The sequence below is a fragment of the Corvus brachyrhynchos genome, unplaced genomic scaffold, assembly GCF_000691975.1.
Source record: "Corvus brachyrhynchos isolate BGI_N302 unplaced genomic scaffold, ASM69197v1 scaffold370, whole genome shotgun sequence".
NCBI classification, from domain to species: Eukaryota; Metazoa; Chordata; class Aves; order Passeriformes; family Corvidae; genus Corvus; species Corvus brachyrhynchos.
The window spans coordinates 2,011,468-2,032,965 of record NW_008235977.1 but is presented as its reverse complement, the minus strand read 5'-3'; the positions used below and the strand labels follow the sequence as shown (position 1 = coordinate 2,032,965).

The 21,498-nt window shown below is 39.1% G+C and overlaps 1 protein-coding gene across 3 annotated transcripts in view; it reads right to left on the bottom strand.

Moving 5' to 3' along the window:
- HECW2 (HECT, C2 and WW domain containing E3 ubiquitin protein ligase 2) overlaps positions 1 to 21,498 on the bottom strand; it is a 178,033-nt gene that overhangs the window by 12,354 nt on the left and 144,181 nt on the right. For all 3 annotated transcript variants that reach the window (XM_008630005.2, XM_017728581.1, XM_017728587.1), the window contains 11 exons: positions 21,125 to 21,208; positions 19,208 to 19,317; positions 15,490 to 15,610; positions 13,317 to 13,430; positions 9,558 to 9,710; positions 7,408 to 7,506; positions 5,563 to 5,692; positions 4,828 to 4,974; positions 4,310 to 4,424; positions 3,467 to 3,552; positions 1,974 to 2,086 (listed from right to left, as the gene is read on the bottom strand). In XM_008630005.2, coding sequence (XP_008628227.1) covers positions 1,974 to 2,086; positions 3,467 to 3,552; positions 4,310 to 4,424; positions 4,828 to 4,974; positions 5,563 to 5,692; positions 7,408 to 7,506; positions 9,558 to 9,710; positions 13,317 to 13,430; positions 15,490 to 15,610; positions 19,208 to 19,317; positions 21,125 to 21,208 — 1,272 coding nt within the window. The remainder of the gene's footprint in view (positions 1 to 1,973; positions 2,087 to 3,466; positions 3,553 to 4,309; positions 4,425 to 4,827; positions 4,975 to 5,562; positions 5,693 to 7,407; positions 7,507 to 9,557; positions 9,711 to 13,316; positions 13,431 to 15,489; positions 15,611 to 19,207; positions 19,318 to 21,124; positions 21,209 to 21,498) is intronic.

The following is a 21,498-nucleotide window of genomic DNA, read 5'->3' as shown; positions in this document are numbered from 1 at the left end:
AATCAAATGTTTCCTAACCAAGGGAAACATAAGTGAAATTTCAACGAATGCTACAATCTCTTAAATGTGAGGAGCTGGCATTTCCCCTACACTTGATGAACAGCCTATGATAGCAAGATTCTCAGCATGTTTCCCCATATTGCACTTTAGGAAGCAGTTTTATTCTAAAGTTTATTACAACCAAGGCTCTGCATAGCCTTTCCAGAGGAAATTCTGAACATCCTGTTCTGGCAGGTCCTGACCGTTTCCATGCTGCAAGCTGCTTGCAAGCACCAGGAATTTCAGCTTCAGAGAATATATGGAAAAACTCACACAATCTCTTTTCTTACTTAAACTCACAAAAAAAAAGAAAAATCTTGAATTTTGAACTCAGAAATTATTTTTTAAAAAGTCACAACCTTTTCTTTGTAAACACAATCAAAGCTAGTCCATGGGCCAATCATAATCAAACTGTAAAGTAGACTTACTGGACTACAAGATACTACTAGGCCCGCAAAAGATGTCGCATTTGATTTGAAATAGCAATTTTCAGGATTTGGATTTCTTTAATCCTCAGTTGCCTGGCTCTCATTTGTGCTGTAAACAGGGAAGATAGCTCTGTTTAAAGGCCACTTGCTGTGCCTGTGGATTTCACAGCACCACTTCTGTGTCCATGACCTCCATGCAGTTCTGATGACAGGAGCCAACCCAAGAGCTGTCTCTGCTTCTGACCTTGTGCTGGAGGAAAAACCTACAGTTTGTTGGTCAGAGAGACTCACTGTGTCTCTGACAGCCACCCTGTGTGTAACATGAGACTCTGAATGCAAGTTATTCCTGAGGCATCTTGTTTATGAGGAGTGGGCTAAGATTAGGGTTGCGTTTCCTCCCTGGATCAGCCCAGCCCAAAGCTGCCTCCAGAGGCTGTACATGGTGTACTAAAGCTGAGGTCTGATTAAGTAGAGTTAGGCTGCCCACGCTCTACACACTAATCTGTGTCTAACCACTCTTAACCCATTCTAGAGGCTGCAGAATTACAGAGCTGGGTGAAAGAAAATCTCCCAGCTATCAGTCTGATCACAGCAGAGACAAGACAAGAACCTGTCATTTTTTGTCAATGAAGAAACCAAGCTGAAGGTGTTTTTTCCATTATTCACATGTTATTAGTCTAGTCCTGGCATTGTCACCATGGTCCTTTGAAGAGAACTCTTCTTTCTCCTCTAAAAATTGGAAAGTTTAGAAAAACCTTTTTTTTTTAATCTTGTCATCCTACTCCTCTAAACCTGCCCTACCCAATATAAATTGCAAGGGCTTGTACAACTCAACTCCTGCTTTCATATCTTAGACTCTCATGCTGTTCCTTTACCCTCTTCAGCTATTTCAATTGATCCTACTTGTTCTCTTTGAAATCCTCACCTTCTCTTGCCCCTCTTGCTGCTCCTCAAGTGAAATGACTCCCTCCCGCCTATTCTGCACTCACAACTTGCCTCTTCAGTATTTGTTAACACTTGACATCAGACCAAGCATAAAAATTGTATCACTAAACTATACTATAAAGCCTGTGTCTGATGCAAAAAATATGATAGTAGCTTTCAGTCAGACACAGTCACAAGTGCTATTTCATTTTAATTCATATTAATTTTTGCTCCTAACTTGTGAACTGCATGTTCAGTAAATAAATACTTGCACATTCAATCAAATGCAACAAAAAAAGTCAGAAGTAGCTGTCATTCTAATATAATTTTCCATGAGAAAAACACTATAATATGGATGTCAGCCTCAGTTACACCGCCTTGTCCATCTTAAGAGACCAAACCTGAGTTCAAACCAAAATGGATGCATTAGACACTGCAACAACGGGGAAGGAAATTTTCATGTAAGGGAAGGTGTATTTGCATATTCAGTTAAAGCCTGTTAATGTTTGTCAAACAGCTTATCTGTTACCCCAGTGAGTGACACTGTGAGGCACCCTGGCATTAGTGCCCACAGAGCTGTACCTTGGAAGGGCAGTGATCTTCCCCCACTTCTCCACACAGAAGCGCCTGGGCCCATTGCTCCCGCGGAGAGAGGCAAAGCCTTCGTAGGGAATGCTGGACGTGCCTGTAACAAACTGCCAGCACAGACACACATCAGCACAGGGCCTGCACACACGGGGTGGCTGAGACACTCTGACACCAGCACATCCACCACAGCCCAAGCCCTTATGGAAAAGCATTTGCAAAGCAAGGAAATTCGTGAGGCACAAGCAATAAATGCTGCTTTACGTGGAGACTAAGGGCAAACAGACCATTTCCTGGCAGGGCTCTAGAAGAGGCAACTTAGCAGATTAATTTCCTCCAAAGGTTTTCTGCTGCATAAATACTGTAGAATAACACACTATCAGTATCCAATTACTCAGACTTAAGCCTAAGTGAGTTTTTTGCTGCCGTTTCCTGCATTAAAAGGAATTAATACAAAAGTAGTAATGTCTGGTGGGTTCGTGTTATGCTTTTCTGGCTATGTGGATTTCCATAGCTTTATAAACCAGATTTAACTACTGTAAGAAAAGGACTAAATTCTGAAGGTAAAGTAGAATGTCCACTAACATTTGCTGAAATATTGTCTGGTGAGCAGTTTTATTTACAACCTGTCAGGAACAGATCAAACATAGCTTTTGACAGATCAGAGACTACTTAATTTGCAATGACGTGGATTTTATAAAAACTTGTGACTAACAGATGTGATAGGAACATGCAAGCAGACATTTCTGTCTCTCCATCAAATGAGATGACCCACACTGCCTTTTACAGGCCTTTTTAAAATACTTAAACAGATTCAGAAAAGACAATTCTTCATAATTCAGTGATCAGAATTGACAAATTCTGAATTGTTAAAAACAGTGGATTTCATATTAGATCAAGAACACGGTATGGTTTGCAGTGGAGGTTTGTCTGTTTCTTTACAGATAGGATGGATGTAACCTGAACTTAAAAAATTTAACTCAATAACCCACGTGTATACATATTCTTCTGTTAAGATATTTTGTCGTTCAGCAGCAGGGTGACTGGAACCTGCAGGTTTAGTGAAAATGGACTTGGACTGACTTCAAGGTTTCCAGCATTATTTTCTAATTCAAGGCCTTGAACTTCCATATTAAGCTTTCTCCTTCCTAAGCTGTATAAATACCATTAACATTTCTACATAATGATATAACCAATTACACAGTCTTCCTTTTCTGTCTTTGGGAGTCTTAATGTACTTTTAATCAAACAATATTAAAAGATTATTGACATCAACCATTGTATCTTACATGTATTTTTTAACTTAGAAGTCTATAAAAATAGCTGTGAGCTTCAGTCACTTGAAATGATTACATTTAGCCTCTGACGCAGGTTGCTCCCACTAGCAAACATCACCATAATTTCTGGGTATCATAAACCAGGATGGAACTAGTGTAGCATCAAATTTTAATGATATATGCTATTTTTACACAGATCAGCTGATTTCTTACCTGTAAAAGTCTTAGTCGCTGTTCATTGTTGAACCTTTCCACAGCAGCCCAGAACCACCGAATTACGATGTGATTGTCATGATAACCTGGTAAAGCAACAAGAGCTTTATACTTTTATGTGCTATGAAAGTAGGGGAGAGACTAGTTAGTAAGCTTTGCCTAGTTTGGCCCTAGTCACAATAGTGCCATATTCTTTATCCAATTGCAGCAAAAGGCAGGAGGTGAGAGAAAAATACTCGCAAAATGCTTAAAAATCCTAAAGGCAGAGAATGAATACACTACGACAAGAAGTGAGATCCCTTATGCAAGCATTTCTTCCATTAATCAGTCACTACCAGCTGAAAATATTCCCATGCTGTGCTATTTATCTATCCAAAGCTACAGATGACGCTGCAACCATCACTCTCACAGTATCTCACAGTTCCCAAATCTTCTGTTGTTCTCAAATTATCTCAACTACCAGCCTGCAGTTACTGGGATTGCTTCTAATTTCCTGAGGACTTTGAGTGCGTAAAAAAAAGAGGAGTATCTGACTAAGAATGGTTCCCATTTCCATTTTTCTCCCAAGTCTGGGTGATACCAGTGTGCTGCTGAGCACGGTACTTTCTGTGGAGAAGAGTGTTCTGTTGTGCTGTCTGGGCAAGAACAGCCATGGAAGGGCTGCATGGGGATGCAATGAAGCAAACTAAAATGGACAAATTACCTTCTCCTAACACTAACTTAACCAGAGAAGTTCCGAAGTTACTATAAATGTATCTCATGGGATGGTTCTTTACTGTCTTGCAAACTGGGTAGTTCCAGAGCCCCCGACACGCTCACTGAACAAGTCAAAATTGAAGTTACCTCCTCTGTACTCTGTATTATTTCTCCAATCACTCAAGTCAATTTCTGCTGTTCCAGCTATAACCAGTTCCAGTTCTCTGGCATCAAATACAGACACCAGTCTTGCATCAACCACCTGTGAAAGGAAATAAAATGCATAGCAGCATTTCTTCCTGTACTGATTTGTGCCTCCCCATAAAGTCTGCTACTAAGGTATTTACCAGGTATCATTTCTGTCACAAATATAATTCAGGCTTTTTCTTTTTAAACAAACAAGTCTCAGAGACCCAATGCAGAAACAGAGCAAGGATTCAGTGTTAATCATACAGTGATCGAGAGTATTGTCCAGTACAAAGAAAATACATAACCATAGTCTTTACATAAATCACAAAAAAAAAACCATTTACCCCCTCCCCCTTCTTCCAGTATCTGCAAAGGCACTTCTGATTATATTTGGGACCCCATACTTAGGAAATGTATACAAGGAGAAAAATATTTTGGAAGGAGAAAGAAAGTAAATTTAATTTTGGAGCTTTTACCTCATAGAAACCACGAACTAGACTTTCTGTTTGTTGTACAACTCCTCTCTCAATTCTCCATTTCACCATCCTTTCTATGTATTCTTTCTTGTTTTTTTCAGTGACTGGGATATTGGCACCTCCTGGTTTTAGCTCCCGTTCTGTGATCTTAGGAAAAAAAAAGACCAAGTGACAACACAGTTATTATAAAGGCAACAGCAGGAATTGTAGTAATTTAAATTTTTAACTTGAAGTAATTCCTCAGAATCACTAACCAAGCCTGACTTTAGCAAAATGGAATATGTAAAGTAAGAGAACATACAAAAATAATCTTTTAATAATATTTTAAATTCCATTTAGCCTGAGGAACCTTCATAATTAGTAGTAAGAATAAGTTGAGAAGAAGAAACAATCTTTACAGTGACTAAAGTAGTGAAGTTTTCAGAATAATACCTTAACAAAGGTGTTGTAATACCTTTGAATGGCAACTTGGCTGCAATTAAATTCAAGTAAACTACCTCCAGCAAAGCAATCCTAAAGTCTGGTATTTCAGATACTCTCCAGAAAATCTCCTTGACCAGAAAAACGCGTTTGAGCAGGTACAAATAATTCCTCCCTAGATTTCAACATTGGTTTCCCCAGCCGGAATTTTTTAAATACAAGTTCAAAGCAGCATGCAGGGACACTCATTCTTCTGTCCAAATAAATGTTTATCTAACAGTAGAATGCACCAAGGAAATTAAGAAACTTGCACACCTGCCCAAAAACTTCTTCATTTACAGTAAATGTGAGATCTAGGATATCGTGTATATCATTGTCTTTCATCCACTGCAAACTCTGGTGAAACTCCTCGTCCAGATATTCCAGGTCACTCAGGTCACAGAGTCTAACAGAAGAAAGAAGAAGAAAACACACAAATACAGATGATGGCTGCAGCCTGTGCTCAGTAACTAAATTCAGCTAGGACAGTCCTGAAAAACAGACTGTGAATGGGAGCCAAGAGAAACATCAGTAAAGACAACTCATTAATAAAGACTTCAAATCTCTGTTTATTTGCCTGGTAACTGCAGGCACTGTGTAACACAAAGTAATTCTGTAAATATACAAAAGTCCAGAATTTAATTTGAAGACACGAAGCTTATGGTGAGTCTGCCCCCTGTTTCCTGTGAAGCATATTTAGGAATTATGAACATACATACATTACAGAGATAAAAAACTCAAATAATAAAAGCAATTGTAAGATTTTTTAACAAGCAACCAGTGTCCTTTTTGTTTACGTGGCTACACTGCCTCATCTCTCATCATCTTAGACATCAAGCTTACCACAGAAAAACCTTTTTACCTTTTGCCATACTTTCCCTTATCTTATCCTTGTTTTACAAATCCAGCTTGTAAGCCAACTGTCCCTTGCTGTCTTTAACAGTTACTATTCCAAGCTTTGGACATGTCATCTGTTAGTAATATTTAATACCGTGGTGGCAATTTCTGCCCTTCTTCTTAACTCCTTAAATCCTTTCCTGTGAAACAGGACAGTGGGGCTATTCATTAAGCAAGGTGCGGGGTTACCTGCCTGCTTCATTCCTGGTCAGCATAAAGCCAGAAGTAAGCCCTGCACTTGCAGCTGGATGCTCAAGAAGTTTTAAGTGACATCCTGCAGGAACAGCCCCTGTAACATCAAAGCTGATGGATTGGGCATCATGTCCCATCTGCAGAGACAGTCTGGATGGCTCATCAGTTCTGAGTAAAGCAAAAGTTCAGGGCTGGGATGGGGAAGTTGCGTGACTTAGGCTGTGTACAAAGGTGGCTGCCCCTCATATTTAATTTTACTGTTTAGAGAATCACCAAGTTAAACAACTTAATTTGGCAGCCACACAAAGTCCACCTGGGGTAAATCCTCATTCTTACTAAAATGATGCTGCTAGCATTTAGGTATTTTTAAAATATATGTGCAGTAGGAATGGATGAATTACTCCCCACTACTCGAACATGCAATGTTTTATAGGAAAAAAAATGCTTCCAGACTTCTCAAAACCAGCTTTCAAATAAAAAGTAAAGCACCTTAAGCTCATTATGTCTTAGGTTCCAGACACGCTGAGCAAGCACAGCTCTCATTGTTTCAGCCAGAACAGAAGCAGTAGTTCTGGAAACCAAGTCTGAAGTATATCAAAGTACAGCTCCTCAAAATGGAGATTGCCAACAATCAGTCTACCTCTGAGAATGGATGGTGCAGTCTAAGTTATGAAGTGATTCATATCTTATCCTGTGAGTCACTACGTGACAAATGAATAAGAACTCTATTAATATTTGGAACAAGCCCACAGCATTTCATTGTACATCTTCAAATCTAAGATTTTGTGGAAGAAAGCTGGTTACAGGGCTAAAACAAAACATGAGGTTCTCATACTGATCAGAAACAACATTCTGAGGTAGTGGAAACAAGGAAATTTTTCAAAAAATTCATGAATTGAAATCAATTTATTAAGTTGGAAATAGTGGCCTGTCTCCTTTGTCAATCAAACATCATAAATAATCCATACACAAAATGGCACCATTGATGGGGAAGGCACCAAACAAAAGAGGAGATAGAACAATGCTACTCACATTCGGAGGAGGGCTTTATAAAAGGGTCTTGTAAAAAAGGCATCCAGCAAATACTGATGTATCAGAGCAAGACCAAGAATTCGACCACTAAACCTGAACCTGGAAGAGAAAGAGTTACAGTTGTGATACTGAAACTTTGTGGTTGGTACACAGCTCTGTCATCAAAACTTGCATGATTTCCAAACAGCATTATTAAATCAGACAGCTATGTCTAAATTGTGGTATTTTTTGTTTATTTCTTGGGTTTCTTTAACATTCTCAGTCAGGCACAGGAAAAAAAAAAATTTAAAAAAGCAATTCTGCAGGGTGTGGAAAATCCCTCAGATACCTAAGTTACAACTGCTCAAAAATGTAAAATCCGTATTAACCCAATGAGCCCCTGCTAGAGCAGCCACTTTATAAAGGCATTATCTCCCAAAATGAGAGCCACTGTCTATTTTCATTTCACACCCCTACAGGATTAACTTGTTTTCATGTTATAGAGAGGCCAAAGATTCTTCTACTTTCCCAGCCTGACAGTTCATGCTGCCTGTCTTTCCTGCTTACAGTGGCTCCTTGCTCCCTCTTCTGACTGTGGTTAAGGAGTTCTATGTATATTTTCACAAACAGTGCCTGAAAATTTTATTATGTATTGCAGTGCTCTCCAGCCCTATGTCAACAGGATCTAAATCTCCTTGTCTCACCTCTCTCTTTCTTCCCCTATTATCTTCATTTTGTTGGATATGTAAGGAGGAAGTTTGCCAGGGTTGAGACCAAATGACAGCAACCTTGAAACAGGAGGGTCTTTGCTAATATTCCCGTGAGAATCAAGATCCATTGTGAAAACTCTTCCACAATTCTAGAACTAGATTAAAGTCTAGTGTTTGTTTTCAAAGAAAATGTTTCTTGAACTTTCTGTTTATGTATCCTTTACAACATTTTTGTTCTTGGAAAAATTAGGGCTTTATTATACCTGCTTGTACAATGTTTGCAAGATGGGGATGTGACATGCAGGGCCTTCCCCTTTCCATGCATAAACTGCTTGTCACAGCTGCATTTTCTGAATTCCCCCTGGGGCTGTACAAAACCAGCATTCCCTGAAAGAGATCAGGGTCATGCCTCCTTCATTCCCAAGGTCTCTGGTCCAGCACTGCCGAAGCCAGGCATGAAAACAAAATGCTGGCAGAAGCTGCATAGCACATAAAGGTTTTCTCTCACCTCTCTGCCAGGCTCTTCTGCCTTTCCTATAGAGCCTATGCCATTTACTGTTGAAGTATTGGAGTTCAACAGGCAGGTTGCTTCAATTAACTGAACTGCCAATAAGTTAATTTTCTGTTCATTTGTAAAATTAGTAATGAAATTCCCCTCTGATACTCATTCTTCATAACTGGCTTTCAGAAAATAACTCAGTACATATCTGTTCTAAAGAGATGAGCAGTTGTCATTCCACTATTAATGTAATCCAACTACTTACACAGCAGAATTCTCTGTTAATAGTCACAGCACAGCTTTACAGATTTATGGTGATGCCATAGCTTAAATCAACTGAGGGTGATTTAACCTGGCTTATAATTGTGAAAATGAGATTATGCAAAAATCCTCGATAACTATTTTAGAAGCATGGGTCTATGTACAGACTGTTTCAAAGCTGAATGATCAGCAGTCTTCCCCCTACCCCCAATTAAGACATCACCACAGATTTCCTTCCAATAGGTATGTCAGGGTTTTTCCACTGAGGAGATCTCTGTACTCTTTAGGAAGACTCAAACAAATTAAATACAGTAATACATGCCTGAAATCTCCCTTAATCTCCTTAGCTGACAAAAAGTCAGTGTGTTACTATTTTTTCTTGTTTTTTTCCTAATACACAAGAAGTTAATATTGCTTTCATGAAATGACTGCTAATGTACAAGAAATGCAGGGAGTTGTGCTGTGAGACAATCCCATGGTACACGTTCCAAATCATAATTTTGCTGACCTTATGAGAAATAAGATCATTTAAAAACCACAAGAGAAACCAAAATCAGGGAAGTCTAAAGAAATGCAATTATTTTGCTGCTGGTTAAAAAGACTAGATACCATGTTACATGTCTGAGCACATTTGAGCAGCTGTTCTACAAGTGGGAATAACAGAAAATGTATCTGAAAAACAAAAAGAAAGTAACTCTTACCACTCATGGTGATTGTCTACAAAAGCAGACATGGGACTTATTTGTACTGTGTAGGTATCATTGGCTGAATATTCAAACAAACCATAATATGGATTGAAGAGCTCCCTGGACACCAGGAAAAAAAACTCTCTTGATGGTCCACTGTAGTCCAACCTTTAAAGAGAAACCTGACATTACTATGAAGTAAGAAACACTTTTTTGAATCTACATTCCTTACACTATATTTCGATTAAAATTTCGTAAGATTTTAACCAGAACCCTTAACCATGCAGGTTGCCTAATGCCAAAGTATGTAGAACTCTCAAGGGACTATTCTAAAATGGAACAGCTTGGAGGACTGGAATGAAGTCCTCCATGTGGGCTGCTCTCAGAAAAAAGCTTTGGCTCCAGCTGTAATGGCCTCTTTGCCACAGGAATATAACCAAATAATTGGGGGTGGCCAGGGTGGGGAGGAGGAAAATCATGAAAAGAGCCAACATCAGACTTATCTGCATCTGACAAATTAACAATGAAAATAGACAATGGTCATATTTTGTCTTTGCAGACTTTCAACCACAGGACAATTTGAAGGATAATATTTCTGTTTTCCCTAGCAATATAATCTGAGACTACTTCAGTGATTTATGTTTCTTGGTCTAAATTTTCTTGTCTGTCTTCCAAACTTGAGTGCACTTAAATGTCTTTTGGAGAGTGCACTTCCTTTGTTGGTTTTTTTTTTGTTGTTGTTGTTTTCTTTTTCCCCCCCCTATTTCAAGATTCCAGTACTAATGAATCTAAATAACCCCTTCTTCCTGAACCATAAACAAACTCATTGCTGACAATGCACTGAGACTGAATTGTGACATTATTCTGCAGGTCACCAGTGAAATGAGTTAAGTATGATGTTAATGCTCTGTTAGAGTTGGAGAAAAGTAGGGGTTTTCCAGTGGGGAACAGAGAATATTATAACCCTAACAAAGAGACAGAAAGATACATCTTTTATAGAGAAAAGATTTAATATTTGACTCAAGCACTAAGACGATGCACAGACAGAAGTACCACAGAGAAGGTCAGCTTTCCCATAGAACTTCTGCTGGGAATGTTTTGGCTCATAAACTTTTACAGAAGACAACCATAATGAGAGTTGTTTTTGAGGATGAAGCTCTCAGGAAGGTAAAGGCTGAGTGCCATTATCAAGCTGACGACAAACCCTCTTTCCCCAGCTGAATAAAAAACATTTTCCCTTCAGTCACTTGGAAGCATTTCACTTCTATTAAGCTTCAGCAGTGAAGTACTGAAACAGATCCTTACCCTGGCAAGAAGTGATAGATTCCATCAACAAATTACAAAAAAAAAAAAATCAAAAATGGTTTGATACCATGGACAACTGTTGGATCTTAATCTTGGCACAAATATCAAGTAAAGGGTCATCTGGAAGGTTCTTGCAAACTTCTGGGATAATCAGACACACTATGAAATCCTAAGATAGAAAGGAAACTGTGTGCTTGACTATCAGCCATTTCATACAGCTCCCTTTGTACGCAGTTACTGTGAGTCATGTTAAATAAATCAATCATGAGAGTCCTGCACTGCCAGTCAGATTTATCCTACAATTAAAGGCTTGGCACAAGGGCGAGAAAACTTCATACAAGAGGTATGCAACCACACAACAGCTGCAACTGTGGGGCATTTGGATATTCAGGAGAGTAATATGTTGTTGGCAACATGACTCATGTCTCCTAGGAAGCACCATTAATACTTCAGATTTACCATTCTTAAATGCAAAGCAGCTTCTCCTAGTAGTTCACAGAACTTAGGAAAAACAAGGAACTGTATTCTTTCCATCTAAATTTTGGTAATGTATCACCACATGAATTATGAGTGTATAAAAACCATTAGATGAGCATCACAACTGATGAGTGGAGAAACTGAAGGTTTGAGGAAGATAAACATTATGAGACTTATGATAGAAATCACTTGAACAGCAATAACCATGTCTGAGTTGCCCCACTTACACTAATAAATCGATAATTACTAAAATGTTCTATTATGTAAGGATTTCCTTACCCATTACTTGATGACTTACATCTCTTTACCGAGAGGAAAAAAAAATGCAAAAGCAAACCCCCACTTAAAATCTTAAAAAAGGAGGAGCAAATAGGAAACAATTAACTTTCAGTGTTCCTCCTCTCCTCCACCCTGACCTGTCTTTCTTCACCTGGCCAAATGAGTAGTTTGATGTGATAAATATCCTTGCACCATCTCTGATGAAACAATACTGTTTGCACACATCCTTTCTTCATTAAAAACACAAATTTGTAAATAAAGGATTGACGTCATTTTAATTTGACTTTGCTCTTAATTCTTTTGCATTAAGGCTAGAGTCTTGTGTAAAGCTGGATATAATGGGGACAGGATGTGTCACCCCCATTTCCAGGTCACTCTGCATGTTGCTGAGTGGTGAAATGCAAAAGTCTGACGTCGGATGAAAGGAGATGGTGTATCTGAATCCATCTCTATCTCATGTATGATTTAAAAAATTTCCCTTTCATTTTTAAATCTGAGTTGGGGCCGTGGCTGTGAAAGTAAAGGCTGGTAGAGGCTGTGTAAAACAGGCCTCACTCCTGCATCCCCACCCTCCTCTGTCAATGCAGTATAATCTCATTGTGCACCAGCCTTGCCATTCCAGTTCTGAGTTTTTCCTCAGACAGCGTGGTGATATTATTTATATGAACAAGTCCACACTTGGCTCTCAGCTGACAACATTCTCTATTTTAAGACTTCACTGTGTCCTTATTAACACTAAGTGCTTCAGAGTGAACTTTAAACAAACAACAGGATTTAGGGGTTTTCAAAGACATATTAATTTTATCTAATCTTGTAAGAGATGTTTCTATTACAACTTTGCATTTTACAGACTCACACATTGCATGGCAATAGCACACACTACGGCATTCCAAGAGCTGTGCTGCAGTTTTCTGAATATCATGGAAGAAAAGTTTGAATGTATTTACAAACACATTCATGAATCTTATCAACAACAGGCAAGTAAGCTTTAAGACCTGACAGAGGGGCTACAAATCAAGACACAAAAGCAGCAAATAGTGCTTTGTTTCAGTTTCACTTGCAAAGGAAATCTAACCACATCTTGCTTCGCAAAGCACATCTCACAACCTGTAACACATTAGACTTTCATTAGACACAGACTGAGTGTTCTCTGAATGTGACTTTGAAGTGTCAGGAATATTTGGGGTTTTTTTGACAACTGGCAACAGCCCAGTTGCTTTTATTTGTGATGCAGGCCCTGGCCTGGAGACACAGTATGCACGTCCTGTAGCACTGAGGGCTTTCTGTTTCCAGTGTCTCAGACAGGAGCTAAATCAAGGACTGAGCCCATAGCCTACTCTGGAAGCACTCTCCCTCCAACAAATAGCAGCTGTCTTTTAATAAGCCCTGGAGACACAAAAGCACTGAGAGAAAAGAAACATGAATAACACAAGAAAGTTGTTTGGTTTTTAATTTGCTTTCCCAGCAACATTCTGAAACACACACCAACTATTGGGAAAATTCACATAAGCACTCACTACTTCTGCAAAGGCAGGGTATGTTACATTGCAAAATGCTCAAGAAGCCATCTTGAACAGCTGTATGTTCTAGGCTTGTGTATGTGGCATTTCCTGACTGCAGTCCTTCCTCTTTGCACTCTAGACAACAAGTTTGGTGAAACAGGAGCTGCAAGACACAGTTCTCAGACCACAAAGACTTCCCTGTTCTACTCACCCTTCTTCCCCAACGAACGTGACATAGAGTTTATTTCTCTGCAGGTCTTTTCTTGAGTAGCCCATGATCTGGTTAAAGGCATCTTCTAGCAAGTGATCTCTCCTGATGATTAATCTGAAGGGCAAAATTATTTTGAAACAGCAATTTGTGAACATGAACCACAGTTGGAAACATCTATTTACACTGCAGGATAGTAACAGGGTGACTTCAGAGATACATGTTTCTGCTGGATAATTTTATCCAGATCAGGAAGCTCCTGTTAATCTTTCTCCTTCAACGCTCTACTTTAGATTTCAATAAAATGTCCCTTGTACAAAGAAGAGTAGTTTTGTTTTGTCTACCTTGGTTCTTCTTTAAAGTCTTAAGGGGAAAGGTCCTGAAGCTGGCATTTTCATTAAGTCTGAAATCCTTTTGTAAAGCTGGGCCCTTAAGTGAGTTTTACTGTGAGCAAGAATCTAATCTTTTCTCTAAAAATCAATCTCTTAACATGGAAAAAGGTAAAACCATGGAAAATCACAGTATGGTAAACCCAGAAACACACATCCCAACACTATCCTTGAGTGTGTGATGGTACAAAACATCTAGAAGTTATGACAATTTGTAAAAAAACCCCACTGAAGCATCATATGTGAAAACACAATGTACCTTCTGAAAGAAAAATTGTGAAAGTGAGGAAGTGTCATAAAGATCTAAAATAAGAGTTGAAAGAATCCTCCTTACTTAAACATGTTATCCTCTGCCAAAAAAAGTGTGTTTAATTAGTTTCCTGAAACTTCACTTGCTTTATATTCAAATACTGCCTTCTGTGTGAGCCTGTCAGACGGAAGCTGCTGCTGCAGGAAGGCAGCTGAACCCACCTCCAGCCTCCTGCAAAGCCCCTGCTGGCCCTGCAGAGCTCAGTGTCTGCACTGTGCCATCCTGCCGAGGACATGCAAGGGGAGAGCCCAGGAACTGAGCAGGTACCTGGGCAACAAGAGGACCCAGGCAGCAGTGGAGCTGTGCTGGGCCCTGCTTTGAACAGCTCAGCACTGTGTGCCTGGGAAAGCAACCCAGAGAAAACTTCCATTCACATGGAAAGCTGTTCCGCTTAAAAATCTACAGTGTGACGGCAAACAGGTCAGGGAAGAAAGGACCAGAAAAAAAAGGGTGTAAGAAATGGAACAGATCTTACAGGGAGCGAATGCTCCTCACCAGTTACTTGCCCAAGCATCCAGGACAAAGCTTTCACAGATAAGGCTCTAACTGTTTATGTTTTCATTATGTTCTAGGCAGACACTGCTCAACCTTTGCCTCTTTAGACTTGTCTAAACAATATCATTTTAATCCCATTTCAGTTTTGCAAAACTTGTAACAAGTTCACATGAATGAAGTCTGAGCTTTGCACAAATTTCTGCAAAATAGGGGAAGTGACTGGCTGAAGGAAATAAAAAAAAACCACCAAAAAAAAAAAAAAAACCAAATAGAAAACCTCCTTCTTATAATAGAGGAAATTATTAAATCATGTTCTAGTGCCTCATGGCTATGAGTTAGATAACTAGCACAAGACTTGGTAATTTACAAAATTTTGGAAGTATCTTGTGTTATATTAATCCTTAATATAACAGCACGTAATCACATTATTAGCAAATAAGTGAAGGAGGGAAGACCTCACTTCAAGCACTCTAGCATTCAGAGTGCTAAAATAAAAATATTAGCAGTTTTTTAAGGCAATCTTTAGAATTTAATAACATTTAATGTATGAATCCTCTTTACTAAAGAGGACTGTGGTATCCATAGAGGCAATGATGTACAAAAGATAAGCCTATCTAATTCTTTTTAGTGGAAAAAGATACGAGAAAATATAATTTTGTATCACTGGAGTTACTCTAATGGAAGAATTCAGATGCCTCCTGTTCTGCAGGCCTCTTCCCAAAGCTCTTTTTGGCACCGTATCGTTAATATTGTCTGTACAAAAACATAGATGGAGGAAACACAGAGGTGCTCAGAACTTGCTGTATCCTCTGCTATGAATCACATGCTGGCATTAGGTCTTTTATTACAGGTTTTATATTCCCAGAAATGCCTGGGTGACCGTAACATCTGCATTCCTTCTAAGGGGAAGAAGCTTGTAGATGTGCAAGGCAAGACAAGCTGCCTGAAAAGCAATCCAATTCCATGAGGTGCTTCAACATACTTCAATTTCCCTGGGCCTTGTCCATATCCTTTAGTCTCCAACTTCCTGTAGAAGTTCCTCAGCTTGGCTTCAAAATCTCTTTTGTACGGAGCTGGAGCTCGGGCATTGGCACGCTGAGTACCTGCAGGGAGCAATAAGCAGAGAATGAGCAGCAGTGACATGAACTGATGAATGTCCCATCTGCTACTGGAAAGACTCCTTAATAGCAAGGTATGCATGGTATGTGTTTGGTTTAATCACCTTTAGAAAGAGTAAAAGCTGCATATCTTCAAATCTGCTTTGCATCCAAGATTTTTTGGTTGCTTACTTCCAATAGTATCATCTTTAAAAAGTTAATCTTAAAGGAGCAAATCCAGGTCAATGCAAAAGATGGATTAAAAAAACAGCACAAGCAACTAGAAAGACTTTACTTTTTGTTTGTCAAGTACACTTTATGTCTAACCTTTATAATAGTTCATATGATAAATGTTCTATTCTCTTCTGGTTTTAATATTATCACGGAAAACAACAACTCAGGAATGAAGCATAAACAGACTGGATTCTGCATTGCCCCTGTTGACTACATCAAGAGGAAGAAGGAAAACATTTGGAAATTCCTTAGTAGAAGTTTCTCCTCGGAGAAGTCACAAGGAAGAAAAATATAGGAAGAATGGAAAGACTATCAAACATAAGTATGTGAAACTTCTAACCTGTGGCTGCAAGAAACATACACGATGGTCACCTAAGAGAATTTAACTTTGAAAAACTGTTTTTGAGGGTCAATTTCTTAAAAGCAAGGAGAGGTGAGACCTGTACACCAAAAAAAAAAAAGGAATAGCCTACAACTGCATGTACAAGTCCAGTATATACAAACTAGGTGTTTAGTCTGATCTATTCTGAAAATGACCATCATTAGAACTTCCACTGCCTCCCTGGATAAATTACTTCCACCGATTTGATTGCAAGGCAAGGTGCCAAGGAGGCAGTCAAACTCCCTCCCTGTGTGGCTGTGTAGACATCCCCCACAAAAAATTCAGAGGACATTTAAAATTTTTCATGCCCAAACTTACACATAAGTTGCCAACTACTCTGCAACTAGTGGTCACCTAAGAGGACATTTAAAATTTTTCATGCCCAAACTTATACATAAGTTGCCAACTACTTCTCTGCAACTAGTGGTCACCTCTAATGCACTGAAAGCGCAAATGAACAGTTCAGCAGCACTTTTATGCAGAGTTCTGTCTGTTAACTCAGTTCCCTATGCGAGTTACTTTTGGCTCCCTGCACGAAACAAAGCCAATACAGAAACATTGACTGCTGCTGTGGGGGTAGGCGAGGGAACGTAAGGTTTTCAGTAATAAAGGAGAGGAGGTGCATCCGTTCTGCCTGCGAGCAGAGAGAGGGGAAGGAGAGGGGGTGGAGCCACAAAGCCTGTGGGTCTGACGGAAAAGCCAACAGCACATCCTGCGGAAGTGGGGGCTGGAAGGAGCTGCGGAGTGTATCTCTGCGGAGATCAGAGAGAGAACGAGTGAGCTCACTAATAACACTGAATGCCACTTAACAGGTCTTTAAAAGACCTGTCTGACCAGAAAGACACTTGGCACTTGTTCTGGGCTTGAAGTGTGGGAGGAATAGTAAATATCATGGAATCGGCAGGGCTCCAGAAGGAACACAAAGGACCCCTCTGGAAAAATAGATGGTGGTCATTGATTCATCTGTAGTGGTTTTCCTCTTTTACTGACAGCACCAAGAGGTTCTAAAGGTACCCTTAGCTGAAATCTCCTGAAAACTTACAGAATCTGTAAACAGCCTTTTAACTATTGGCCTTTTCCCTCTGTTTGTTTGTTTTGCTTTGGGTCAAAGTATGTACAAAAATGCAGCCACCAGAAAAAGGCAACAAAAATATACTTTGATGTTAACCCCTGAAGGAAGTTGGGTTTTTTTGAAGAGTACCACAAAACATGAATCTGATAACACATTACTTCATGGTTCAGAAATCAGCATCATAATAGTCTGTCAGCACATGACAAGTCCTCACTGCAAATCAGATGCATGTGCCAAGAAATTCCTGGGCACTTAAAGTGATTACTTCCACCTTGGGAACAAAAGATGTTAATGGAAGAGCTAAAAACCACCAGTGATGTGATAATCATATTTGATTTTCAAAGAGACTATATTCTAAAGCAGATATAAAGAGTTGCTTCATGACTATTCATCTTTCCCAAAAGAGAAAGTACAAGTGATTGTGACTGATCTGAACAATGGATCCTTAACATGCCACCTCGTGCAGTGCAGCACAGCCAGCTTAGCTATGAGAAAAAACAGAGCCTCCATAGAAACATGGGCTATTTACAATTTCTCATCAAAAACGTCATGGCAAAGGTTCAAGTTTGGCAGTTGGGCTATTTACAATTTCTCATCAAAAACGTCATTTGTGCGCCAACACAAACATGCATGCTTGCAGACTGACAGGGAGATTCAATAGTCTCTCTATATTTTTCTATGAGACAGGAGAAAGATTACAATTTTAAGGAGAATGAGACTAAAACCATCACTGTTCATCCTCTAGTATCTGCTGCTACTGTGAGTAAATGAGAATACCACACGTTAAAGACTGAATGTATTTTGAAATTACTTTGTTGGAATGAAGCCATGCCCAGCATGCTTTGGTGCATGTACCAGTGATTGAGAAATCTTAACTCTGGAAGCCAAAACTGGTTTTATTTGTAGAAGACTGCCAGGTTTGCAGTTGGAAGTAAGATGCATACATGTAGATTTCATCACTCCCTTCTTTTCAATAAAGGGAAACAGTTATATCTAAACCATATACATTCTGAAAATATTAATAAATGTGAATATTGTATTTCACTGCTTCGCAGAATGCCATAAGATCATTAAAGTCTTCAGACAGTTTCTTCACACAGATCTTACAGAGGTCCTTTGTCCAACAGCAGGAAAAGCTACCACATGTAGCATTTAATCTGGTTCCATGAAAAGGCAAAGCCTTTTATTACTGTTGGCTGGGAAAGGTCCATGACAATCACAGTTCTTTTTCTGATAAAAACTTGTTGTTGTCTGGAAATACCTAGAGTTGCTTACACCTCAAATGTTCTCTATTTATTTATACTTTTGTTCTCAAATTTGTAGAAATCCCCTTAAGCCACTTCCGATTTGCTTATCTATTGTCTTGAGGAACCTAAGCACAGCAACATCTATAAACTTGGCCTTCAAATGGAACTTGTCATATTTGCAATGATTTAGCTCTGATCAGCAACTTAGTTAGAATCTGAGAGACCAGTTTCATTCCACTCTGACATGAGTATTCGGACAGCTGCAGTATGCTACGTTTTGAACTCGTGTTAAAGGATAACAAGCTGTCTTTACACAAAATTGTCCCTCATTGCCCCACGTTACACTGCCATTTTAATGTACAGTTATTAGACCTATGCTTTTAATTCTCCAGGCATCAGGATGCTGGCATGAGCAGTAACTCAGTTGTTTCACATCTGTGAGAAATAAGTTTGCATGTTTTTTTACAAGTCAGAACAAAATCACAACCCCTGAAGCTGTAATACACCCAGCAAAGTATCTTGTGAGCCCATGGCAAAGGTTCAAGTTTGGCAGTCAAATACAATTGTAGTTGTTGACTTTGATCAAAAATAGGTCTAACTCTTTGTCTTATCAAGTATGAGAAGTGGTTTCATGAAGCCCCTGCAGAAGCTTTGCCTGAGCTACTTACCTGGAGAGTTCTGAGGCGAAGACACCGGCGAGCCTCTCGGGGACTGGCAATAACTAGGATGAAGTAAGGCATGTGGTGGCACATATGACATTATTTCCTCCTCAAACAAGCTGGCAAAAAGGAGCAAAGAAGAAAGAACATGTTTATTTGAATAAATGGCAGTTTTCACTTTCTAGGGATAAAGCACTAGTTATTAACCTGCTCTTTGGTAGTCACTCACCTATTTCCACTATACATACCTAGAGTGCTACAAAACATTTTATTGCCATTTCCTCAAGCATATTTTGAAAGTAGTGGAAAGCAGTAATTGCTACTTTTGTGGGACATTGCTATACATAATTGGGTATTTGTTCTCAAGGTTAAAACACAGTTAATCAGCCTTGAAAATTCATGGGCTGCCCTCTTTTTTGGTTTTTTGTATTCTCATTACAAAGGGGTCAATAACCTTATTCAGAAACATTCTAAACCTCCAGGATTAAGAATCACATCTGAACTTGTTTAGTGTAGTGAATGGTAAGCTTGTTGGCATGACATTTTATGTTTAATGACACTCCTGCAGAAACAGTTATCACATCCAGCCTGTTCCAGCTGAGTTATACTTCATGCCTCATCTATTACTGATACACAACTTTTTAGGTGACAAAAACCCAAACATTTTGCAGCCTAATCACTGCATCTGTGTGTGTATGCACACATATATATATTAAAATTTCAGTCTTTTCCCAAATTTGACACAAGCAAATCAAAAAAGGGACAGAATATCTAATACCAGAATGGATCTGGTATCAAAAGGTATGTTGAATGTGAAACACAACACAAATAAACTGCTGAGATAACATGTAAAAATTATTTTCAAAAATTGAGCTATAGAAAGAATTGCAAGCCAATCTTTTACTGTCCAACGCAATGAAAACAATATTCAAGTAAAAGATGTTTCTTACTAAGTCTGTTCACCAAACAAATACCTAGAAATTCTTTTTACCTGGATTTTTTTTAATGGATCCTTTCTGACAGTTCTTTTTACATTCATGGCCATATGATGTTTTCCTCCAAGTTACACATAGAAATCTTAAGAGGTTTTAAAGAAATAATATTTATATTTTAAAAGGCCCAAACACTGGTTTAAAATGAGATTTTTTTATAGCTGTAATTAATTTGGAGATTTAGGAACCAGAAAGGATCATCATTATGCAACCTGGTCTCAAAATACAACTACTAATGCCAATTCTATTTCACTAGATTCAATTTTAAAGGTACCCATGAATTTCTTGATGCTCTTTTACAGTGAATGAGAATACAGCATCAAGATTAAAGGGTTTAATTTTAGCAAAAAATCTGCCTGGGTTTTGGAGTTCATTAAATGAAAACTGGTAAAGAAGCAGCTTCCCATTTCTTGAAGTCTGTAAGAGTATTTTCTTTATTAAAGGGGACAATGCTTGACAGCACAGTGAAGAGGAAAGTGAGACATTAAGTAATCTAAACACCTCTCAAGTATGTGCCTTTATAAACAGGCACTTCCCAAAGCACAGAACTAAACAGATGCATTCTAAAAGTAGCACAAGGCACATTCTTGAAGAAAGGTCTGAGCTGTACCACCTTTCTAAGCATCAGGGCTGGATGCAACAGGACAATTAAAGGCAGTCTGGGCACACCTGTATAAATCACAAGCAGAGTGCTCTTGCACTTGCCTTTCGTATTGCATCGTCCTATGAAAAAGTGTGACCTCCAACTACCATCTGGAAACTGAACATGATGAAAATAAAATCTGAGCCTTGAGTTGTAGCTCACCCAGCTGCAAGTCCCAGGAGTGAAGGGGAAATGACTGGGTGACACCATCAGCACACACTGCTCCCTGCAAGGCTCCTGAGCAGCTCCCACAGCATGTTCCACACGTGCATGGGCAGCAGCAGTGCCTACCTGAGTAACATGACAAGGTCCGCATCACTGGATAAACGCACCAGCCCGGGTGTTCCCTCTGTCCGGATGAACTGGATCTTCTCCCTGTGTAAGCAAAAAAAGCCTTTCCAAATACCTTTTGCAAATAAGACATCCATGTGTACCACAGCAACAAGCAAAAGTACAGAGTATATCAAAAATTTCTGGGTTATGCTTTTCCCTACTTTTTTTCCCTGCCACACCATGTCCATGTGAGCAGTAAAATATTACAACCAAAAGGTTCATTTTTTCTGAGGAACAATTCTCCTGTTGCCCTCATCTCTTCAATGCTCATGCAGGTAGTACAGTCACCCAAGCAGTAAAAAAAAATCAACAAAAAAAAAAGAAAAATCAAT